A 25,357-nucleotide genomic window follows, 5' to 3' on the forward strand; every position below is an offset into this window, starting at 1 on the left:
TGGGAAGTTGTGTGCCCTCCTTTCTAGTTCCTCGAGGTTGCAGATTACATTTTCCCCCCACTAAAAGGCTGGATGTCTGGCCATGCACACAGCAGGTGAACAATTCATGGTAACCACTGAGTTAACATTATGACCTGCTGTCTCTTTAGCCTGAGCCTTGGTCCCAAAGTAGTGGCAGAGGCAAAACAACTCAGTGCTCTAGGAGTGCTCTAGGAGAAGCCTAGAACAGAAGTGACGTGGGTAGAGGTTTGAATCTCTGCCTCCCATTCAGAGCAGAGTGAGCACAATGGCCTACTTTTTGTCTGTGAAGCAAAGATTATAGCACTGTGGGTGAGATGAGTCCATTTCTACTTGGTACAGCATAAATTACGCCTGTCATATAGGATGGATATCCGCTTCCCTTATTTATTTAATCTTATAGTTGAAATAGACTTCAAAAGGGATTTATGACAGTACTGACATTTGTTAGGCACCTAAGGTGTACTTAGCATTGCTTTATACCCTTTACGCTCACCCTATGACTTAGGGCTTGTTTTTGAGACTCCATTCCCCCACCCCTCTTCCACTGAGAACCCGGGTTGTTTCCTTAGTTACAATAGCCAACTCTTACTGAGGACAAAGGAGAAGCTAGGCCTGTCATCTTGTGCATTTAAAATGGCAAATGCTAAGTCGTGTATTAAGTGTGAGAAGCACACCTTGTAGACGAGTACAGTAGCACGGGTGTGATCTCATAGTTGGATCTGTTTCTTTAAATGTGTGACTTGTGCTGAAATTAGGGACATTTCCTTCTCCTCTTTTAAGGCTGATTCGGCTGAATCCTGAAATGATTCCTCCAGCTAAGATCGATTGCCCTGTGGGAGAATGATTCCAGTGGGGTCCCTGGGTCTCTAAAAGTCCTTTGCTTTAATGGATTAGGGGGAATGTCAGCTTCATCTATTTAGTGAGCTTCTCTTTGAGCTCTTTCTATTTGTCATGAAAATCTAGAAGGAGTTTTTACATCGCCTGAGTAAGAAGGTTCAGAAAAATGAGCCTGGGCTTATTGATTTGTTAGTGTCCAATGTCCCTAAAATTGGGCCTTGGGGTGGGATTTTTGAGAACTATGAAAACATATGTCGAGAGAATTAACAGACTTAGATGGAAGTCTTGCCTTTAATCATATTTAGCTTTTCTGACTTTAAGGGAACCTACTTATAAAGGGGGCAGTTTTTAAAGATTAAAAGGGAGTCTTTATTTGATCCAGAGAGAATTTCCTGAGTGGTGTCATCTATCACTAACATTTGTATTTTGCTATACAGGTTGAAAAGCTCATTCCCCTCTCATTTGTTTTCCAGGATAAACTTGAGCTATAGGTTAGACTATGGATAATGCCTATTATATAGGCATAGGTATAGGAACTATTCCCAGAACAGTTAAAAAGCTTAGAGTCACACAGTAAGTTTGGTGGGTATCCAAGAAGAAAGCACCAATATTAGAACATACTAACCAACAACTATGTTAATAGTACAATGTGTGATTTAAAAGCAAAAACAATTAAACCATGAGTTATAGGACCCAGGTTCTGATATCCACACCATCATAAATTAAGGCTATATCACTGCGTAGTGAAGTTTAGAACCAAAATTTGCCATATGGAAAGATTATATCTCATCACTTGCAAAGAAGAAGTAGCAAGAGCCAAGAGAGACTTGGTTTGGTTTTCAAAATATAGAGTGTGGAATACCTTGGGAATTTAAAATGTGAAGGAAATGCCTTGGGTCAAGCTCAGTAGCCCATTGGTAACTTCTCGTTTAGAGGATAGGTTTCTTAGTGTACCGGAGTTCTACTATTTATCTTCTGTTACCAATCAGAACGTGGGCTGGGATGTGCTTTTAAGCTAAGAGATAGTAAAGAATTGATTGGGGTCAGGCATCCTTGACAGCTTAGAGCTGATTCACATTTGAGCAGAAGGCATTGTCCTGCCAGTTTTTGTCTTCTTCTACCATTCTCATCACTAAACCACAGAAAAGATACAACCGAAATATTTTACTGTTGTCCACTCAATGAGGAAGCTGCATGCGGGCACCACGTTTGCTTTAGTGGGGAACAAGAGGGACGAGATAGGTGTCCATGGGAATGAACCACAGCATAGGCTCGAAGTGTCTTCAAAACACACCTTCCTGACCTCAACCAGATTTTAATCTAGAATCTCCCACTTAACTGGAGATGGGATCATAAGCCAGTTGGTGACCTCATCGAGCCTTATGTGTACAGTGGTGACATAATGATGCATTTCTAGTCACTATGGGAATTAAATAAAACAACCTATGTAAATCTCATACTCAGATATACTCAGTTCTCAATGAGTATAACTATTTTTATCATTTTAAAATTGTCTCAAAACTTCAGTTTTCACGTCTGCAAGTGGAGGTAACAAGGATATCTAAATCCTGGGTCATTACAGTGGTTGAATAAAATAGTACAGGTATAGTGCCTGGCATTAGAGTCAATCATTGTTCCTACTAGAATCTTTGGAGGTTTCCTATAACTCAACAGTTAAATGCATACTTCAAACACTCGCGCAAAATAATCTTAAATTCTAACTGCCCAATAATGTATCAACCTGCACAGACTTCAGCAATAAAAGCCAAAGTGATACGGATCAAACCGACTTCTAGCAGAGACACACAGGAGTGGTGTTCGCTGCCCAGTGAGTCGCATAATGGGAAAAAATTGGGCCAAGCATGAGATCATAAGGGAACCAAGGCTTGCTGAGAGTCTTTGTGACTTAATAAGGAGACAGTAGATAGGAAGAGAGCAGAGGGACCACAGGAGAGTGAGTTCATGCTTTGGAGGAATGTTCTCATAAAGTTATTATTCAGCCTCCTCTGGGGAGCAATAGGAAGAATTTCCCTAGGAAAAATCAGTAATGTCAAAATTATAAAATATTTTTCCGCATTTAGAGCACATCATCAGATATAAACAAACTGATTTGCCCATGCAGGCAAACCATCGCCTTTTTATTTTATTTTTTTCAATTCCAGGGGATGTTAAGGTGGAACAGCTAAGAGGATGCAAGGATGGAACCATCCAGGCCAGGGATCTTTTCCTGCAAAGGGCCAGATAGTAAATATTTTAGGTTTGTGGACCCCACTACCTCTATTGCAACTACTCAACTCTTGTTATTGTAGTGGGAAAGCAGCCACAAATAATATGTAATCAAACGAATATGGCTGTGTTCTAACAAAACTTTACTTACAAAAAACAGGCAGTAGGGCAGATGCGGCCCATAGATTATAGAGTTTGCCAATTCCTGGTCTAGACTCTGGTTCTGTTACCCTTTCATTATTTAGTCTGTGAAGTCTGATACTAAATGCAAATACCAAAGACTGTAAATCTAAATTGTGAGAGCATAGAATTATTCAACACTGTATCTTCAGCATCTTTCCTAGTGCTTGATACATGACAAATGCTCAATAAATTTTTGTTGCTTGGACGGATGGACAGACAAATTGATAGATGGATGGACAGGCAACCCAGCAGTGGCTTATGATTCCCTGTTTCTGAACAAAAACATCATCATCACAGTTAACAATAAGTTAACGTTTATTGCACTCTTACTGTGTGCCAGGCACTGTTCTAAGTGTTTTGCCTATATTTTCTCACTGATGTTTTACAATGACCTATGAGGCTACAATAACCTACTGTCATAGTTCTTCAGGTTTTAGTAGTATATCCTTGTTTCAGCCCAGCTCTGGTATACATGAACCAGCTTAGACAGTCCAGGATTTCAAGATTTGACATTAGGTGTATGTTTGGCTTAATTGGCTGTGGACAAATTGGGAAATCTTAGGCCAAATTGTAGGGCCTATAGATACTACTGCCATTATACCCCTAGATCTTAGGGCAGTGCCTAACACACAGCATGCACTAAATAAATATTCCTTTATAAATAAACTAATGAAAGGAAGAATAAATAAACTAGCAAACAGAGGAATAAATAAATGAGCAAATTCACCTGCCTCAGCCAAGGAAGGGCAATATGGCTATAGATATTCTGAGGGCTAACTTAATACGTCTCTTCAGAAACTGGGCTATAGATCACAATATAAAATAATGGGAGATGTCTAATCTACTTACTGCTGCCTTGAAAGCTGAATCATTTCCATAATGGGTCAGAACAGCATTTTTCAGGACAAACTTAGTAATTCATCTTTATTTCCTTGTATATACAGTGCATTCCATTTAAAAAGAGATGCTAATGCATTTACGTTAAAGCATATGGATTTACAGCCCGGGATGAAATATATTCATAGATAGCATACTTTAATCCTGTTTAGGGTAAGGGAAGAATCAACTGGCATCAGATTAGTATTGATTACCTGTCACTCGGATTGACAAAGCAGCACGCGATACACTTAGCAAATACCCAAATAGAGCTGAAAATCTCTGCAGATACAGGTTTTGACACTTGCTGCTCTTTTTTTTTTTTTTTAAGATAATCAGTTCAACATCCAAGAACATACTCCTTGTTGGCACTGAATAATTCAAACCTCATAGACAGTGGGGTTTTTTCTTGACTGTGTGACATCGGTGCTGTTTATGGGAATGGAAGAAAAAGCTATAAAAGGCTCACAAAAATGTGCTTGCCCCAGGATTGTTAAAGAGAAAGATGCTACATGCCCTCAAAGGTGTGGAAGAGAGAGGGGAAGAACACGGTTTAACATACCTGTTTTCACAACTCTTGCCTGGTGGTGAGAATTGAACAGCTTCTCTTGTGCTGTGGATTTCCATTTCATATTAAGCAGGCATTTAAAGTTGAGTCCTAGGCGAGTCACGGTCACTCTCAAGAGGCAGACTTCTTCGTGGGCTCTAGAGAACAGGTCTCCCTGCTTTAGTGAAGTGGAGTGTTAGGGACAGCCACCATGTATAAACTTCCACCCCATAAGAAAAATAGTGACTTTTTCAGGGTGCTTCTAATTGTAAGTGACACAAAGCAAAATTAGTCCAGTGCAAGGAAAAAAAAAACACGATTTTTTTAAATGGAGATTTGCTGACTCATATCACTGAGAAGTCTAGACGTGGCCAATTCTGGTGTTTTAACATCTCTCCCTCTGCACAGGTTTCCTTTGGGCAGTTCCTTATCACACATTATCTTAGAAAGAGAGAGAGAGAAATATTCTTGTTCAGGGAGCCATAGCCATCCTTGGAAAGAACTCATTAGCCCTGCTTCGGTCACACGTCCTTGGACCACACACAATTTCTAGTCAATCTGGTATTCTTGTTGGCCATCCTGGATCACATTCCCTTCTGTATGTTGGGGTTGGGGGAGGGACATGTGATTATTAGCAGTTGGTTTCCCCAAAGCAAATAAATGGTCTAACACCAAAAAAAGAGAATGAAAGGATGTTGAACAGGCAAAAGCACTGTAACTGTTCCCCCTTCTTCCCTCCCTTGCTTCATGGGCAGAGGCGGCATCTTATTTTGAATACCTTTCTTGATACTTTGTGTCTTACTACAATTTGCAATGATGAGTGAGACAATTAAATGAAACGTTATCTTTTATTGCCCTGTCTTTTCTCTGCAGCTCTATTCCCTAAGCCTGGTTAAATCAAGGTAGGGTTTGGTGCTTATTATGAAGCATTGGAGGCAAAAGGAAATGGGAACTCCAGACTATTGCACTTGCCTTGGCTTGGGTTTAATGTAGCAAAGCAAGGAACAGGAAAACCTCTACCACGTCTCAAAGGCTTTCGTTCAGCAAAGAGCTGCCTGATGAGTGGTATTTTCTCTTCAAAGAGGCCAAGCTCAGTTCATGCTGCTCTGGCACGTGTACCTCCAGACCCCAGGGAGTGTTAGACATAGATGTACGGGGATGGGGGAGGCATAAGAAAATGATCAGAGACACGTTTGGGAGGTATCTAAGGGCATGTTCATTTTTATAAGAAACAGAATCCAACCCAGCTAGGTCATGGGAAAAAGTGAGAGTGTTCATTGTAAGGTTGTGAAAAGACAGCCCATAAATGGGCAATTTATCTACATTCAGTAGAGCGTTGTGAGACTGGCAGCAGGGAAGCTTCTAGAATGAAGGTGCTCCCTCTGCTTCCTCTCAAGGGCCACATGACCTCTTTTTGTTTCTGCTTTGCTTTTGCACGTTTTCTCATTGTGATATTCTACCTCTTGAATGCCTTTCAACATGGCTGCCAGCCCCAAACTTGCGTTTGGAAGTTAAAAATGTGAGCTCAGACACTAGTTCGTCTTGTTTCTTATCCCAGCTCCATCACTGAAGGTGAAAGGGATGCTATTTATAAAAGCACTTAGCAGGATTCTCAGTAAGTGTTAGTTATTATTGTCAGTACCCATCACTCACGGACGCAGTGCGCTGTATTTTTTAATTTCAGTTCTCAAGCTAGGATCGGATTGGTCAGGTGTGGACAGGTAGAAATTCAGACAGGACCACCTATATGGCCCTTCAACACAGAAACTGCTGTGAGTAGGATGTGCATAACCAAACTTTATTATTCTGGGGTGGTGTTTTTCCTAGAGAAGGAGATTTATGGAGTCTGACTCCAAATTCTAAAATTCATGATTGAAAAAGTAACACATTTAGCAGGGAGTTAAGAACAAGGGCTTTGCAGCTAGATTTGCCTGTATTTGGATCCTGGTTCCCACACTCATTCTTGGTGAAACCTTTCTGTGCTTTGGTTTCTGCATCTAAAACTAGATGATAATATCATGCACCTCCTAAGGATGCAGTGGAAATTATTAATAAATGATTTAATCCACGGAGTGCTTAGAAAAATGTGTGGCAACTAGTAAGTACTCAATAGGAGAGAGCAATTGATATTGACTTGTGTGCCTTGAATCTGGCTCTGAGCTCCCACGATAGTCTGGTAGGAAATTCCATCCCCATCATTATTGGGTTTTCCAAAAATTGAGGAAGCATATATGGTGTCGAGAAAATATGGTCAGGCCTGATAATCCTTGTCCATCAAGATCACCTCTGATATCTTCATTTTCCTGGCCTGTGTGATCATATAAAATATTATCTACTTTCCATTTCCATGCTACAGAAAGAGCCCAGGAATCTGCTGAGGTTGTGGGCTCCTGCATCAAAGGTCCTGCCGCCTTGGGGCATGATGCAGCCATCTCCCTGAGAAGTTGCCTCCTCCCCAGATCTCTGAATTCATCTAAGTCAGGGGCAAAATCTGCCCTCTTCTCCGCCTGCTCCTAAGACACTGCTTTCTCACCTCTTCCCCACAGACAGCCAGCATACTTTCCACTAAGGTGAGCTTTTACAAAGGGCAGGAATAGCTGTTGCTTTAAGGCCACTTCAGCTTTTGATCCAATGAAAACCTTCTATCATGAAACCCAAATGCATTTTGCTAAACCAAAGAAGCCAGACCCCAAACTCTGTTGACCGAATGATTCTTTTTATATGACATTCTAGAAAAGCCAAAACTATAAGAGAACAGGGGAAGCCTGGAGTTGGGGCTCAGCACATGCATTGAATAAAAAGGGTAGCACGAGGAAATTTTGGGAGTGATAAAATTGTGCTGTTTTTATTTATGGTGGTAGAATGCGTGACTCATATGTATTTGTCAAAACCCGTGGATCTATACACCACCAAGAATACATTTTCTTTTATGGAAACAGCCAAACATCAAGTATATCCAATGGAGCTGGATACCTGTTCATCCAAGATATAAGTTAGGTAGTATGTACAGAAGAAAGAGCAATTAGTGACAACCAAGGAAGGACTAGGGAAGACTGGAGGTGGCATTTGAGCTGGGACATACGGGATTTGATGCACTGAAAAAGAAAGAAAAGAACTTTCTGGCTGAGAACATTGTGAACAAAGACAAGGGAGTTGGGGACACCCCAACCTCACTCAGCAATTAGTGAGAAGGTACTTTTCAGTACAGCATATAGGCACAGTGAAGGAAACTTTCAACTTTGGGTCATTTGCTTACTGCCAAAACCTGTAGGTCAAAAGAGTATGACCCTTTTGAAAGGTCTGTTTACTTCTCTCTCCTTAGTGATGGATGGAGTAGAATTCAATCTTAGGCAAGGATGAGAAACAGAATTCTCTTAAGGCATCTCAAACAAATAACAAATAAGGACGTCTTTCTCTCCCACAAGAGTAAGTCCAATGGTACTCAGCTACTGGTGGCTTTTGTGGCGTCTGGGTCAACACAGCTGAAATCTTTTGGTCTTTTTCTCATGGTTGGAAGATGGCTCTTACAGTTTCAGGTATCACGCTGGTATTTGGGTTGGAGGAAGAGTGAAACCAGACAGATCTGTACCCTCCTATGGGTAGTAAAACTGTCCCATCGGCCCTCTTCAGGAGACTGCTGCCTACATCTCGTTAGAAAATACTGTGTCTATAGTCGCTCCTAGCTTCAAGGGAATCTGCGAAAGTGATTATTTCACTGGCACTTTGCTCCCATGAAAAATACGGGGATTTCCATGGCCAGGGAAAAGGGGGAAATGGTTTTGTTGACAAGTAAATATCATGGGAGATAAAATCAATCAGTGGACAAGAAAAAAAAACACATTATATAATCAAAATTACTCTTTAAATCACCTGAGTGTGTCCATATTAAGGCTTTCTTTCATAACAAGATTGTGTTCCAAAATTAAATCATTTAATTGTTTTAATGCTTTGCCACCTTCAATACTTTCCTAAGATTTCAACTTGCTCATTCTCACTTTTCAAGTCGTCATCATCTTCAGCTCCTGTGAGTGATTTTGTAAGTTTCTCCAATTATTTTTTAGAGAGTATTTCTCTGTGGTCCTCAATTAATGTTTCAATTTCCTTCCCAGTAGGAAGGCAGCACCACCCACTTGCTTGGCCACAGGAACAACATGTTCTTCTCTTTCAATGACCAAGAAACCCTTAAAATCATATCTGTGGTATTTTTTTGTTTGTTTTTTTTTTTTGCTCACCTGCATCCATTGACTATCTGAGTCTTAACTGCTCTCACTCTGTGGGAGGCACTTGAGAACTGAGCTCTCTGCAGAGGAAACAGTGTGTCATGGCTCCCATCTTCCCCTGGTGGTAGAGTGGGTAGTGGATCGGGTAGAACCAAGGCTCTCCTTAACTTGTTCACTTTGCTCATACTGGTTCTCTCCCTGTCCCCCTGCAATGTTGGCCTGTTTCTGGCCACCTGTCCCATGGAGGTCTGAGAGGAGCACCACATTCATGTCACTCATTCACATGGTACACACTGCACCGTCTTTGAGAACCAAGGAGTCCTCACAGGTGCAGCTCTCTGCAGTTGCTGTCAGGTAGCCTTTACAGCTTTTCACTGATACTGTCCTTGCTTCGAGATTGCCTCGTTCCAGAATGTTCCATCAGTGTTAGACACAACCAGCGAGCTGAAATTATTTGTTATACTGTGCAGTTTTATTTACTGTCAAAAATAATGTAGTCATAAGAAACTGAAATGAGGTTGCTCACTGCTTGGATGGTTCCTTTTATTTTTTTCCAGTTTTGGCTTGATGATACACCGAGCATGAGTTCTGGTCCATTGGTCTCCAGAGTAGAGTTTGTTTAATTAAACTCCTTGTCTCTTCCTATCTTGCCAGAGTGTTTCTATACGTGCATCTTAAATTGCCCCGCAGTTTCACATCCAACAAATGTTTAAAATGTGCACTTTGATGGTATGGTGGGTTCGGTTAAATTGTCAGATATCTGAAAGGGAACCTGCCTTATTTTATTCTTCTCTATTGTTAACATTCACATTATTTAACAATATCCTTTTATTTTTCTGGTCTTTTATTCTTGTCTTCATGATTATCTTCTATCATAAGAAATAAAAAATGTGTCCTCTATTGAGCATTTTGATGTGCCAGACATAGATGACATTTCATTATATATTATAATGTACTTTTACATATATGAGGTACATATTATACCACGTATGTGCATATATGTAATCACTAAACCTTAGAATAGCTTTGTGAGAGAAATACTATTAAATTTTATTATTCCTTTATCACAAACAATGACACTAAGGTTAGAAGAAACAAAATAACTTGGTCAATATCATCTTCCTCTTTAGTCTTCATGGAAAACTCTGAACTTGGTACTCTTTTCAGTGTACACATCTGTCAAAACTCCCAGCCTAGATGAGCCCACATATCCACTTTATGTGCACCTACGTCCAGGCAGCCGAACACAGGTGCCTCTCCCCTGCCTTTGCCAGAAAGCAGACTGGTGGCCCTATAGAAGTGTGGTTTCTAACCACAGCTAGGCCTTCAGTCTCTAGTACCCCGTATCTAGTACAAGACCGCCTTACTATATTTCTCTGATCAAAAACTTGCAGCTGTTGCCATATCCATTTCTTCACCTTCCACTTATTCTTCTGCCCATGACAGTCTGCCTCCAGCTTTTCAGAGAATGGCTCTTAGGATGTAAGTGGCCTCTCTATTGCTAAATTCAGTGGACATTTTAATTGTTCTCCTTACTTTCCAGCACTGTTTTACACAGACAAACTCTTACCACCTTCCTGAAATACATACTTTTTCTCTTGGCTTCTGTGTTACCCGTTTTGGCCTTTCTACCTCTCTAGTTATTTTTCCTTAAATAGATCATCATTCCATACCCAAACTGTAAATGTTGGAGTACCTTAAAATTCCGATATTGGGTTTTTTTGGGTTTTTTTTGAAGTTACTCTAACCATTCCTTGGATCATATCACTCATTTTCTTGGTGTCTATGTGCATCTGTTAATATATTCCAGTGACTCTTAATAATAGCACTTCCCCAGTGAAGCCTTCTAGATCCTCCCGTGCTAGGGTAAGTTCCCTGCTCAGTGCTCCGTTAGCCTCTTATCCTACTTCATAGCATTCATAATAGTGCTTCTCAGTCCTTTCTCCAATACTGCTCTTCCAAGGATTTTTTTCAGGGTTTTGTTTTGTTTTGTTTTTCCTAATAACTCCCCTCCTATGAAATTTTACTATCACAGATATACTGTATATCTGCTTATGTACTATGTATATGTGTACATATGTATATTTATATATCTCTGTATATCTCTAGATATATCTCTGTGATTTATACATAAATACAGTAAGATTTCTTTTGCCCCCCCCCCCAAGAACCCATTTTTGTCCACTTGGGAGTGACACCAACCCCATTAAGAATGCATGATTTATAATAATTGTTATTTTTAAAATCCATTTAGATATTTCTCTATTTGGCTATAATAAAACATCTTAAGGCCAAAGGTCAAGTCTTTTTTCTTGAGCACTGCCCTTCACATAGTAGGTACTTGTTTTACTATTTATAGACAGTGAATGTTACAACACTCAGAATGGCTACAGATTTTATATACATTTTAAAATTTCTATTAATTTGTAATCTCTGAAGAAGAAAGTCTGTTTCTCCCACAAAACCATTTATGGAGTAGGCCCTATATAAATATTTGTTGATTAAATTAATTATCTGTACCACTTGGATTAGGAAAAATCTGTCCTAGTTCCTAAGAAGAAAATATTTGGTACGTATTCTAGAAACTGCTTGTAATAACTACAGATGTTTTTCATTAGCGGTTTATTAAATGCCACCAGCAACCTGGGGAAACACAGGGATTAAATACCCCAAGTGACTTTTTCCAATAAAAGTTACTATCCGGCATCTGTGTATTGTTCATGTCTGGGAAGGTTTTCAGAAACTGACAACCACCTTCGATGTGCTTAATCCTCAAAGTTGCGGAAACCCTGCATCATTACTGGTTGCTCAGTTCGTTTTAAATCTTTGATTAAACATAGCTCAACTCATTTCATTTCCTTAAAAAAGGATTTTCCACTGCATGTTACTTTTAGAAGAAAGCCACAAATTCATGTTAAGAATTAAATACAAAAGCCAGTGTTTCTGGGGCATTTCCTGTGGTCAGTTGTCCCACAATTCACTCTCCTGCAACTACCATGGGTAATGTGCTCTAGAGGAGATTGGTTCGTAGGAAAATGGATCTAGTATTAAAGAATATTTAAATATCAAAATGTAGCCATGTTCGTAGCCTGAACTTACAGAGGCAAAAACTGTATCTCACGTATTTTAGAAAGATTTTAAACAATGGGAGATACATGGAAATGTCTTTTAGCTACAACTCTGGAGTAACTAGAAAATTCTCTTGCACGGAAGACAATGTTCCTCACTCACAGAAGTATTAGATAATTCACAGTTTTTTGTAATAAAATATATTGCTTATAAATACCATAGGAGATGTAATTTAAATTTTCTTTTGCACATTTTTTGTTCCTTCATAAGAAAAATAGAGTTGGATTCAGAGCAGGTTCCTTTATTAAGTAAATGCAATTTCTATTATTACTTAAATATCAAAAATGCTGGATATCATTTGTGGCGTGTAAGGTTTCCATGGGCATAGCTGGCTTTGAGCATTAATCGCTAGGCTTTGACCTTCCATTTCCACTCTTCCCATGGGCTCTGTGATCATCCTTCTGTCTCCTTCCTGTCCGTCCCATCACCAGATCCCATTGGTTTCCCTCTTAAATACCTCCCCAAACCATTCACTCCTCTCCCCAAACCATTCACTCCCCAAACCATTCACTCCTCTCCATCCTCATTGCCAATTCTCTAGTTCCACCATTCCTCCCCTGGTTTCTCCTTATGTAGCCTTGACTTCCTCAAGTCTCTTTTCAATGACACAGTGTCTCAGTCAGTCTGGACTGCTGTGAGAGATCCCATAGACTGGGTGCCTTCAATAATAGCAATGTATTTCCCACGGTTCTGGAGGCTGGGAAGTCTGAGATCAGGTGCCAGGTGGTGAGGTTTGGTGAGGGGCCCCCCTCCTGCCTTGCAGACAGCCGTCTTCTTATTGGGTCCTCACATGGTGGAGAGAGAAAGAGAACCCTAGTCCCCTTCTCTTCTTATGAGGACATTGATCCCATCATGGGGGCTCTACCCTCAGTCCTTTTATGTAAACTTAATTATTTGCCAAAGGCCCCACCTCTTAATACAATCACATTGGAGGCTAGGGTTTCAGCATATGAATTTGGAGGGGAAACAAACATGTAATCCATAACATGCAGCCACAGTGATGTTTGAAAAATACCCGTTTGATGAAGTCTGATCTCCTGCTTAAAACCTTCACTGTGGGCTCTAGGCTCAGCCCTCCCTGGGCCAAAGTCACTCCCCAGTCTCATCCTATGATGTCCTCCTCTTGCTGAAGATGGTCTTGCCATACCAGTCTTCTTGACCTTAACTTGAATTGCTCAACTGTGAAGTCTTTGCGTGTTCTTCTCTACTGCTGCCTCCCCCTCTTGACTAGTTCATTCCCAATTATTTTTCAAGTATTACCAAAACTTTACTTCTTCAAGAAACTGATTGGATAGACCAGGTTATGACTTCAGGTTTTATACTTGCAAAGACATGTTGCTTTTCGAGTCTTTCATTACCTTTATCTGTCATTACCTTTATCTATACTACTATGTATTTTTATTTGGGAGATTATTTAATTTATATTTAAACCAATCAGTGTACACTAGTGGAATATACTACCCTGTGCCACACTGTGAAATTTCTGCGTCTCCACTAGAGCCTCGTACTTGATACCTACTTGTTAAATGAATCAAACTTTGGGTTTATCCAGCATACCTTGTTGTCCTTCTGTTTGTCGAATCAGTTATCTGGAAAATTTAAGAATAGCACAACTAGAAGAGACCTTGTAGATCAAGTAATCCACCTTCCCCAGTGTATAAAACAAATGGGGAAATAATACAAGAGAAAAAATTGACAAAGTCCATATAATGAGTATGCAAAACTAGAACTAAAAATCAGATCTTTAATTTCCCAGTGTTCACGTTTCAGGAAACCAGCTCATTCTTTCTCCCATTCTCTTATCACCATTTTTAGAATTGAATTTCTTTCTCCATTTTATAATCTCATGTTGATATAAAAATATATTCTTATCAAGGAAAATGTGTTATTAAGTTTGCCATTCAGGTTACATCAATCCAAGCAATGTGAATTAAAAAACAATGTTTTCACTTCAAACAGCATTCATCAGATATTTTAACTTTGCCTTTTGAGACCGTTGAATATTTTGGCCCCGTGGTTTAAACCTAAAGATGATTTTTAGTTCATGTTCATTAATACAAAAGCATCAGTCATAATTATACCAATATTAATGATGTTCATCAGGAAAGAATTTACCGAAGCAAACTCAATTAAGTTTTCTAAACAGCATACTTAAACTTTCTGATTTTTTTAAAAGATAATTTTTTGAAATTATTACCTTTATGAAATCAGTTCTTCTCTATGTACAACAAAGCTATAATCATTATAAATTTTCTGTATCAAATTCCACTGATTATAGCTGTTATACTAGTAATTTTTCTGCTTAATGTTTCTCCCAAGTCCAATTTTCCTGTGTCAAATTTTGTGAATCTAAATTTCTCTTTCAATAGTTAGTCCACAGCTATTATTAACATGTATTGTGTTAGGCACATTTGTGTTTATTACTTTTCACAAAATTTAATTTTTCCACATTAGCTTTTGGAGTTGAAAGGAGTCACTAACAATGTGTTTTGATTTTGTTTTTTTGTTGTTGTTTAGTTTCATCTACAATACATTTTGCTCTCTGCCATGCTGCCTATTACAAGGGGCTTATTTTCTGGTGATTATTTCTAACAAGTAAATGTACTTCAAATTGGACAAAAGTCTATTTACTTGTATTTGTTTTCTTCCTTAAACAAGGAGAAAATGTTTAGCAATTCCCTTTGCTATTCCAGGATTATTTTGTTTCCCTAGTAGGGAAAGGATGTGACTAAAGACAGTTATCTGCTTAGACTAGATTGTAACCTCATGAAATTTTAGATTTAGGGGAAAACACTTTAGCTCTGATACTTACCTCATCCCTCATTGACCAATTGAGGAATTTGAAGGCCACACAGCTTATCTGATTTGCTTAAGATCACAGAGGTAGGACTAGTTTTGGGGCCTCGACATCTGGGACACATTGAGGTCAAAGCATGACCAAACTGAGCTCTGGACTTGCGTATCCTTTCTAGAGAGGAGAAGTTGTTTTTTGGTTACTCTGGCAGTGGAGTGCATTTGAGATTTTTTTTTTGGCAAGTTTACCCTCTACCTGTTCTAGTTGGAAAAAGAGCTGTATCTTTATGGTGATTCAAAACACTTTAGATAGATCCTGTCACATGCTTTATAAGTTCCTGATTGATTGTGTGGAATTAAGTTATTGGGCAGAGAACCAGCTAATGGAAACACATTGATGAAATCATTTTTGAGAGACATTAAATGGAACTTAAAATAAAGCTGAAATGGCTTTATGGATTTTTCACTCAAACTGTTTATGAACATTTATTGCCAGTAAATTATACTGTGTCAAAAGAGGGAATCAGTAGGTATGGTTTTAATAGAAGCCTTTTTGAAATAATAAAATGAAGAATAATTTATTATCCAAGAATGGAGAGAGGATGGGTTGGGGGAATTCATCCTGATGGATGTTGTCCACTGTGTAGCTTCTGGGAAAGTGATAAATAGTGTGGAAATCAGAACTCTGATAGGATTTGGAAAGAAATGGTCTTTTTAAGGAGTATTAATATCTCATCTTATTGTCTATGTGAATTGTTTTTAGAAGAGGGGTAGTTGGGGATTTAGGAAGCATTACTTAAGTGTATAAACACTGGTATTTTTTCATATCTCATAAAAAGATGAGCAAGTAGGGAGTGAATTAATCTGCTTAGGGAGATGGTTTAGAGTAGTGATCAAAGGCATCAATTTCAGAGCTGAACAAAAGAGTTCAGATCCAAGCGAGCTGTGTGACCATAGGAAAATGTCCTGACTTCTCTGAGTCTCAGAGATACTAAATCCCAACCTCCAGAATAGGGTTATTCTGGTGATCAGATGAAAAGCTGGAATATTCAGTACAGTTTCTAGTTCATAGTAAATGCTTTAAATTGCTGTTTTCTAAAGTGTCATAGATGATCTGGATAAGAAGAAGGATGAACAGAGGTCCTAAACATTTTATTACTACTGACTGCTATGTGCCAGAGATTTCATTCAATCTCCCAAGGTCCCTAAGAGATAAAGGTATTATTAACACCCCTTCTTTTTCAGAGAAGGAAACTGTGCATCCAGGAGGTTGAACTTCTTGTCTGAAGTCAATCAGCCAAGAAGAGGCTTTTGTATCTTCCCCTAGGAAGTCCCATCAATGAGTCTATCCTCCATTGTGTGGAATATATGGGCCCGCCTTGGCAAAGTCCAGCAAAAACAAAATCAAAGGTTATTTGGTTGGATGGTGGGAGCTGAGGAAGCAGGAGTGTCTTTCCTTCCATGGCCATCCTACATTCAGAGCCTGCCAATCATCCGCCTCCTCTCCCTGTTGGAACCCCCCCCCCCCTAATTGTTGCTGGCTTGCCATTCACTAGGTCCCACATTGGCCTGGCATTGAGCAAACAAGGCACAGTGGCTAAAGTGGGCTCTAGGGTCAAAAACCTGATGTGACTCTCAGCACCAGCATTCACTGGCCATGGCACCCCCATGTTTTTAGCCCCAGTCTTCTCATCTACAGGAAAGCAAATTCCTTCATCTGGGGAGGAGACTATAAGCCTTTAAATCTTATTTTACTTTAAATAACTGTTTTTATACAGCTCAAATTATATGCCTTTATTCACATAACCATTTTGTTATTTTAGAGGTGGAATTAAGATAATGTGTTGGATTGCGATTTTGAACATTGATTAAAAATGTAACACATTGCATGAGGAGTTTTATAACAATGATTTAGTTCTCCCATAGAAGCAGCATTTCCATCAATTGGAAATGAGTGCAGTAGAAGCTTGAGGAACCTAAAGTCAATCTGGCTGTATTTCACATATGTGACCTTGTCCCTTTCCACACAGAGCTTAAAATCTAGTTGCACAGTTAGGATGAATATCTGCAAGGTAAATAAAAATTCCAGGTAGTATGTGCTCAGAGCCAAATGAGTGTGTGGTCATTTTACAACTCTTTGTTGAGTGCCTGCTCTGTGCCAGGCACTGCTGAGCCAAACAAGGAAGGTTCAGTAGAGAACAAGACACAGTCCTGGCAAAGAGGAGAGCAAATGTGGATTGCAGGTCACCGAAAGCCGAGGGCCTGAGCTCCAATGTTCAGAGGAGACCGTGTTCTCTCCACAGACATGTAGTGAGCACCCATAATGTGCTGGGGAACTATATTATAACTCTTTTTTTCCTTCTCTCGGAGTTGATTAGAAGGGTGGCAGACACGGAGAGCCACCAGCTTCAAGAGACAGTAAGTCCTCACTTAACATAGTCAGTTAGCTCGTGGAAACTGTGACTGTAAACCAGATGAGATAGCAATGCAACCAGTTTTACCATAAGCTTATTGGTATAAACAAGAGTTATGTTCCAGATATAATGTTAAATAGATGCATTATTTTCTGATTTTTTTTTTTTTTTTTTTTTTTTTGAGACAGAGTCTCACTTTTGTTGCCCAGGCTAGAGTGAGTGCAGTGGCGTCAGCCTAGCTCACAGCAACCTCAAACTCCTGGGCTCAAGCGATCCTCCTGCCTCAGCCTCCCAAGTAGCTGGGACTACAGGCATGTGCCACCATGCCCGGCTAGTTTTTTGTATATATATTTTTAGTTGGTCAATTAATTTCTTTCTATTTTTAGTAGAGACGGGGTCTCGCTCAGGATGGTTTCGAACTGCCAACCTCGAGCAATCCGCCCGCCTCGGCCTCCCAGAGTGCTAGGATTACAGGCGTGAGCCACCGCGCCCGGCTATTTTCTGATTTTACCTGTAATAGTCTATTACTCATATCAAAAGACTAAATATTTCTATATTGCTACAAAAGTAAAGAAACCAAATAATTTTCCTAGATTTATCACTATGCCAGGATAAGTCTAGATTTGGAATAATAGTGGTGAATGGAGGATTTCTAGACTTGATAACAATGCAAGAGGATTCTAGAAATTCATACATGAGAACAATATGGCATATTTCTGGTCACAAAAGCATCACCAAACTTCTAAAGAAAGGCCCAAAACACTTCTAATATTAATCATTGAAATACATGTGACGCTGTACATACATTTAAGAAAGATCAATGGGAACCAGTAAGATAATTGTTTACCCAATTTTGGGTGAAGTGGTGAGTGACAGCAATTGTGGTGGTGGTGGGTTTAATTAACGAATAAGTGTTTGCAAATTGAAAATCGTCAGGAACACCTCCTACCACGACACAGTTCAAAAACAAACAGTAACATTATCTGGGCATGGTGGCGCATGCCTGTAGTCCCAGCTACTCGGGAGGCTGAGGCAGGAGGATTGCTTGAGCCTAGGAGTTTGAGGTTGCTGTGAGCTAGGCTGACGCTATTGCACTCTAGCCCAGGTGACAGAATGAGACCCTGTCTCAAACAAACAAAAAACCAGTAACAAATGACAGGCTAACTGGGAGCTCACCACATCGTTTATTGTCATGCATTTGTATGACTGTCGCATACTTTACGAATTTTTATTTTACAATTATTTATATTCATTCCTTCATTGGTTGTCCAAACTGCTTATTCCAGTTGAAAGTCACAGTTCTGGGAGCCCGTCCTGGCAGCCCAGGGTACAAGGTGGGAAACCCCCCAAGGCCAGGATGCCCTCCTATCAAGGGGTGCATTCACACACACACACACACCAGGGCTCACCCAGACTGGGATAGTGTAGACACACAAGTTCACCTAATGGGCACATCTTCAGGATGTGGGAGGAAATCGAACTTCCAGGAGAAAAATCACAAAGACATGGGGAGAATGTGCACACTCCACATGGACAGTGGCCCAGGGCCAGACATCAATTTTTTTTTTCCATCAACATTATAATGAAATGACATTGAACGAAACATTATCCGAGGACCTGCCTGAAACATTGCTAGTTCTTTCTCGAGCCTTGTACAACCTGATGTAAAAAATAAAGCAACAGATGAGTTTTCTTCATTATATCTGACAAAGGAAGAAACAGGCTTAGCACGAAGTTTGGATGGGGTAAAGAAACTGGCTCAGGCATTTCATACTCATTTTACATGAGAAAACTGTCATTCCTCATTTCTGGATAATTTGTATCCTATTGTGTGCCCATATTTTCCATAGTCAAAAGTTGTGAAATTAGGTATTCTTGGGCTCCAAAGGCCTTACAAACTGATGGTAGGAGTGGGCATGACAAATGGGTGAAACATTAAGCTTCACAGTGTCATAATAGCAGTTCAAATGATAAAAATTGCCCATGGGCAGTACTAATTGTGATGTGGGTAAGTCAGGCAATTAAGGCTGATTTGAATAAAGGTAATGGTCTTTCCATTATATTTTTCATAGAATTCTTGATAGAGGAAGGGAGATATGAACTGGAACTAAAGAGTTTATATAGTGTAAATCAGGTGTCCTCAAATTACGGCCCACGGGCCACATGCGGCCCTCCAAGGACATTTATTTATTTATTTATTTTTTGATTAGGATTATCTTTTTTTTTTTATTTTGGCATATTATGGGGGTACAGATTTTAAGGTTTCAATAAATGCCCATTTCCCCCCCTCCCCCCAAAAGTCTGAGTCTCCATCATGACCATCCCCCAGATGGTGCACATCTCACTCATTATGTATGTATATACCTGCCCCCTCCCCCCTCCGACCTGCCCAATACCCTATTACTGTAGCACCTATGTGTCCACTTAGGTGCTACTCAGTTAATACCAGTTTGCTGGAGAATATATCTGGTGCTTGTTTTTCCATTCTTGGGATACTTCACTTAGTAGTATGGATTCCAGCTCTAACCAGGAAAATATAAGATGTGCTATATCACCATTGTTTCTTAGAGCTGAATCCAGCCCCCCGGGTGTTTTTGCTGCCGCTGCCTGTCCTGCTTAGCAGTTGACTCATCCCAGGCCCACAGTGCGCATGTGTGGAATGTGCACCGCACTCTCCAACGGCCCTCCAATGGCCTGTGGGACAGTGAACTGGCCCCCTGTTTAAAAAATTTGAGGACCCCTGGTGTAAATAAACAGAAAAGACTGCCCTTGCCTTATTGAGACACATATGTAGCCAGATATCCCATAACAATGCTTCAGTCAATGACAAGCCACATATATGATGGTGATCCCATAAGATTATAAAGAAGCAAAAAAATTTCTGTTGCTTAGTGAATGTTGTAGCTATTGTAATGTTGTAACACAATGTATTACCTTTTCTATGTTTAGATACACAAATACTTAACCATTGTGTTACAATTGCCTACAGTATTCAGTATAGTAACACACTGTACGGGTTGCCTAGGAGCAACAGGCTATACTATATAACCTAGGTATGCAGTAGGCTACATCATCTTAGGTTTATGTAAGTATACTCTGTGATGTTTTCCTACTGTAATTGTCGGTTTTATGGAGTTGTTGCAAAGAAAAAAATGAGCTAGTACATAAGAAATATACACAAGGGTTCCTAGCATGTAGTAGCCACTCTAAATGTTTGTTAAGAATAACATTGTTATTATTAATCAAGACATACCTTTAATGACCAGATATAATGTTAAATAGATGCATTATTTTCTGATTTTACTTACAATAGTCTATAACTCATATCAAAAGACTAAATATTTCTATATTGCTACAAAAGTAAAGAAACCAAATAATTTTCCTAGATTTATCACTATGCCAGGATAAGTCTAGATTTCGAATAATAGTGGTGAATGGAGGATTTCTAGACTTGATAACAATGCAAGAGGATTCTAGAAATTCATACATGAGAGCAAGATATTATTCTCCACTCCTTACAGCATCAAATAAGCACACCAAATGTGTAAAAAGAAACATCTTCACTTCAAAGGATACTGCCTGAGCTAAGTTTAATTGATAAACTAATATCCAGTGCAATTGGCTGTGATAAACTGAGGCTAAATAATTTGAAAACACTTTAGGAGCAGACAAATCAGATAATCACTATCTTTATGGCTGGAAAGGTTTAGCTGGTGTTGACAAGTTGTAAAGATAAAAGCTTATTGCACAGTTAAGAGCTAAATGTCTAGATTGGGTTCAGGATCAGTGTTAATACTCAAAGTGTAAAAAGCACCAAACTTCACATGATCTTTCACAGTGTTCTGTTTTGCTTAACTTTTCAAGATAATAGCTTAGGACTTTATTTACTGAAAAATTTTCGCTTGTCATTAGGTGAATACTTTCCTGTGTTCTCTGCCACCTACCCCGCTGCTTAAATGTCATAGGTGTTGTGTGATTCGTGCTCTGTGTTGCAATAAAAGGGTTTCAGCTGCTGCTTTTCAAACATTTCCAGTTAGGTGACTATTAATAGTTTATGAGAGACTAGAGTCAGACCTTACCATTGCTAACGTACTTTTTTCTCTCTGAAGCCAAGGTAGAATTTGCCTTATGGCCTCACTCTGATCTCAGCAAGAGCAGTTTCAAAAGAAGCTCTTTGTTTTTTCAAAGGCTGCTTGCAGTTGGTTCAGTGCTCTGCTATCATGGAACCCTAAAGCCAGTGGAAAATTATACGGGGATTGGGTGGTGTGACGGATTTGCTGCATTTAGCTCCAATCAGTGTACTAACGGTGCCTCCAGGTGACTCCTGCAACATCTCCAACCTCTGTTTGCTTTTCTCTTTCGTCTACAGGAGCAGAAGGCACAGTGTTCCCTAAATCCATAGAAACACCTAATGTCAGGGCAGACCCCTTCAAGGAACTAAGGTAAACTTCTCACTTTGGTTTGCATTGCTTAGTGCCTATTGCCTTTCTCTGTGCACCTGGCCAGTGATTATGCGTTTTGATAACAGCGTCACAACATGAATACATAAACTGGGAGAGTTGGGAGAAGGCCAGAAGATAAGTGACAACCAAAGGAAAATCTTTTTCTGAGAACTTAAAAAAAAATGGCGAGTCTGGGATAAGAGGTTGCCAGCTTTGTGACTGTGACATTTACAGTCATTCGTTTGCATTGTTTGTTTCCTGTTGTATTTTGTGGTAACAAAAAGCTATCCAGTTACAGAACTAGCTGATAATGTGTGCTGATGAGCCCAAAGAAAAGTGATACCTAAAAGATGCTGAAGACTAAATACAATACAGATGTTTTCCTATGTAACAAGTATTTCGTTACTTAAGGTGGTATGGTGCTAGAACTTTCTTCTGTGGGCATTCCATACATTGGCTTTAATCCTTAAATAGTTATAAGTGTGCTGTGTTAGCAGAGGATGTCTCTGCGATGCTGTGTACTTACCACTGACAATTAGGGGAAGCAACAAAGAACAACAGATAGATAACTAGACAGGCAGACAGACAGACAGACAGACGTAGAGATATGGCCTGAAAACCAGTCTAACCACCAATGGCCATCACCCAACTACAAGATGGAAAACCTAAAAAATGGTGTGTTGATACACATATAACTACTATTTCTATTGCATAAGTATAACTTTGAAGAATTTTGTGAATACTGGCTTGCTTTCTTTCTGGTAGTTCTTTTTACCTAAAACCAGTCATAAACCACCTAATGATCATAAATGGCATTGAATAACTGTTTCATAGGAGACATCAAAAATAGGCAACTGTATTTGCATTATGCAAGTCATGTCTACTCTTTCATGATGCTGTCTCAAGATGTATGCTTTGCTAAGACAGCAAGAGCCATGTTGGAGTTTGTATTTTCCTTAACAGACACATTGTCAGTAAGTGGAAAACATATCACCTCATTACAAAACAATAGCATTTTTTAAAAAGCCCATAAGTCTTTGTGAATATAGGGAAATAAATTGGGCCAAAAGAAGAGGGTAATTGGTGGAGAATGGGAACCTTTTCATAGCAAAATTCCACATACAGTGGGCTGTATTTTTCAGATTACATATCATAGCACAAGGTTTTACTTTTTACTGCCATCACTGTTTTCGACAGAGCTTCTACATGCCAGAAATTACCTGACTGACTGTCAGCTAGATCCTTTGTTTCGCATAAGGTACTGGAGCTGGAATTTTTAAGCAAATGCATTGGAGGAAACTTGCATTTTAGGACTCTTTGAGAGAGAGCTAATCCCCGGGAGGGCAGTGAACCCTCACAGCTGTGATGGAAGAGCTCTTTCGAGACAAGCTAATGGGTGGCCTGGTTCCCTTTCTTTCTACAGCCTTCTGTAGGAGCAAGTTTCTTACAGAAGTAGTCAGTAATTAGTGCTGATCAGCCTTAAGAAAAGTGCTGTCTAAAAGAATCTGAACTCTAAGTACAATACAGATTTTTTTTTCCCCCTAAGGACCAAGCTCTCTGTTACCTGAAAGATTTGGGAAATACAGGAGGAAAAGATTTAAGGTAACATGGCTTCAAGTAGTAAAATAAAGCCTCTGTAGCTAAAAGCAAATCCAACCCAACCCAACCCAACCCAAGCAAATGGAAAGATAGCTCTCCATGGATTGCCCCACATTCATATTCTAAAAAACCATAGAACAGAGCATTGCTCCTATAGTGCTACTGATTAGAGTGCCTGTACACAACCTGTGAGAAACCTCAAAACTTGCTTTAAAAAATTAAACCAGCAAAATATACAAGAAAATCTCCTCAGTATAGTGCAACAAAAATAAAGATTTGGGGTAGTTTCTTCATTTCTCTTGCTTATTCTAAAAGTTATAAGTATATTCCACAGTTGCTAAAAATAAAATTTTCTTATAGGAAGCATAAACATATTTTCTTACGTGATTCTAAAACTGTTCTTTTCTTTGCCCCTGTTGTTAAAATCACAATAGCCTGGACTACTGAGTCAGGGACCTAGAATTCATAATTTAGCCTCTTCATCCTTTTGAAGTTGTTTTTTAATGGTACTTTGTAGGAAACTTTCTGACCAACTGAAAAGATAACCAGTTGTGGTTGATACATTAGCCCAGAACAGCATGTCTGTGAATGTTTCACATTTGTCATTTAATGGTGTCACATTTTACTCTATGCTATTGATTGGTATTGACCCTGGATGGTGACTAAATAATTAATGAACTTGGTGACTAACTCTTCTGGCCTCTGACTTTAGCATCGGATCTGTCTTACTTGGCCACATTCCCAATGGTGTGTCTTCTAGTCTTCAGAGAAAAGTATAGTAATTTAAGTGAGGTCCCTGGCCTTACATCAGCAGGTGAAGATGAGTGAGCTCTTCAGGTGAAGTGAAGGTGGCCTATCCCTCAGTGGAGGGAATGAGCACTGTGCTGGGAGTCAGGTACCTACTGCAAACCCACCGTAGAGGCCAAGGGAAACTTCCCCTTCACCCTGAAGGGTCTCTGAAAATCAACTGCTGACAGGAAGATTAATAGGAGAAAAGGCATACAAATTGTATTTTAGCATACATAGCACCAAGGAATCATAGGAAAATGATCACCTTGTAACCCAGTGGGGTATAGATGCTTATATGCCATTCTTTACAGGGGAGGGGAAATTGGGAAAATGTAGCAATTTCAGGGATACCGAATAATTTTAGGAGAGAATGAATGCACTTGGAGAACATACAATGGCCCAGACAAGGTCTCTTGGGCCTGAAGAACAGGCAACGGTTTGTGATAAAAGTCTGTCTAGGTATGTTGCTGGACTTCAGTTTTTCTTTCTGCAATATGAGTTCAGTTAATGAAAACTCAGGGAAGGGACCCGAGTTAATTGTTCTCTTCTTTGGTGAAGGGACTGCAGGCAGATAAGGGGACTTCAGAGAACAGCTTCTTTCTGCTGGTTTCCAAGGACCTTTAATGTAAAATAATCAGCCTACCAAGGGGCCATCTTTTGGGGTATCAGTTTCTGAGCCTACAACATCACTATATGATCTTGTGCTAATTAGGTAACAGGTAAAAAGCCAGGTCATTTCTAGCTCCGAACGCTAATCTGTTTATTTTAACTTTTTATTTTTAAATAATTTTAAAATCTAAAGAAGAGTTGTAAAAATTTATACAGATTATTCCCATATACACTTTACTCAGTTTTCTCCAAAGTGAACACCTTAAATATCTGTGGTACAGTTATCACAACTAAGAAATTAATATTATAATTCTATAATATTATACTTTATGTCAAATTTAAAGGGGTGAAATCACCTGAATGTCTTTTACATTAAAAAATATAAAAAGGAGTTTAGCAAAAAAGCTCTTTATTGAGATGTGAATTAATAGATTTTTAAAACTCTCACTGCAGTTAAGTGGGAATGTTTTCAATAAGGATGTTTGTTTTTTCTTTAATGTACTCTACCCGGATTTTCTTGGTCCTACTTGTTATTAATGGGAAACAAATTGAGTCAAAAGACCACAGCTTATTTATGCGAAGACTGTCTTTTAAAATAAGCAAAAACTTAAACATATACATATCCCTCACTTACCCAAACAATCAAATGTCAGAAAATTGCATCTGTTTTAA

At 39.3% G+C, this 25,357-nt stretch overlaps 1 protein-coding gene across 2 annotated transcripts in view; it reads left to right on the forward strand.

Annotated features, from left to right (window-relative positions):
• The window catches only part of SGCD (sarcoglycan delta), an 870,136-nt gene that overhangs the window by 758,236 nt on the left and 86,543 nt on the right, over window positions 1-25,357 (forward strand). For both annotated transcript variants that reach the window (XM_012781600.3, XM_012781599.3), the window contains one exon: window positions 21,616-21,688. In XM_012781600.3, the coding sequence (XP_012637054.1) occupies window positions 21,616-21,688 (73 nt within the window). The remainder of the gene's footprint in view (window positions 1-21,615; window positions 21,689-25,357) is intronic.

This window comes from Microcebus murinus, chromosome 21, assembly GCF_040939455.1.
Source record: "Microcebus murinus isolate Inina chromosome 21, M.murinus_Inina_mat1.0, whole genome shotgun sequence".
Lineage (NCBI taxonomy): Eukaryota > Metazoa > Chordata > Mammalia > Primates > Cheirogaleidae > Microcebus > Microcebus murinus.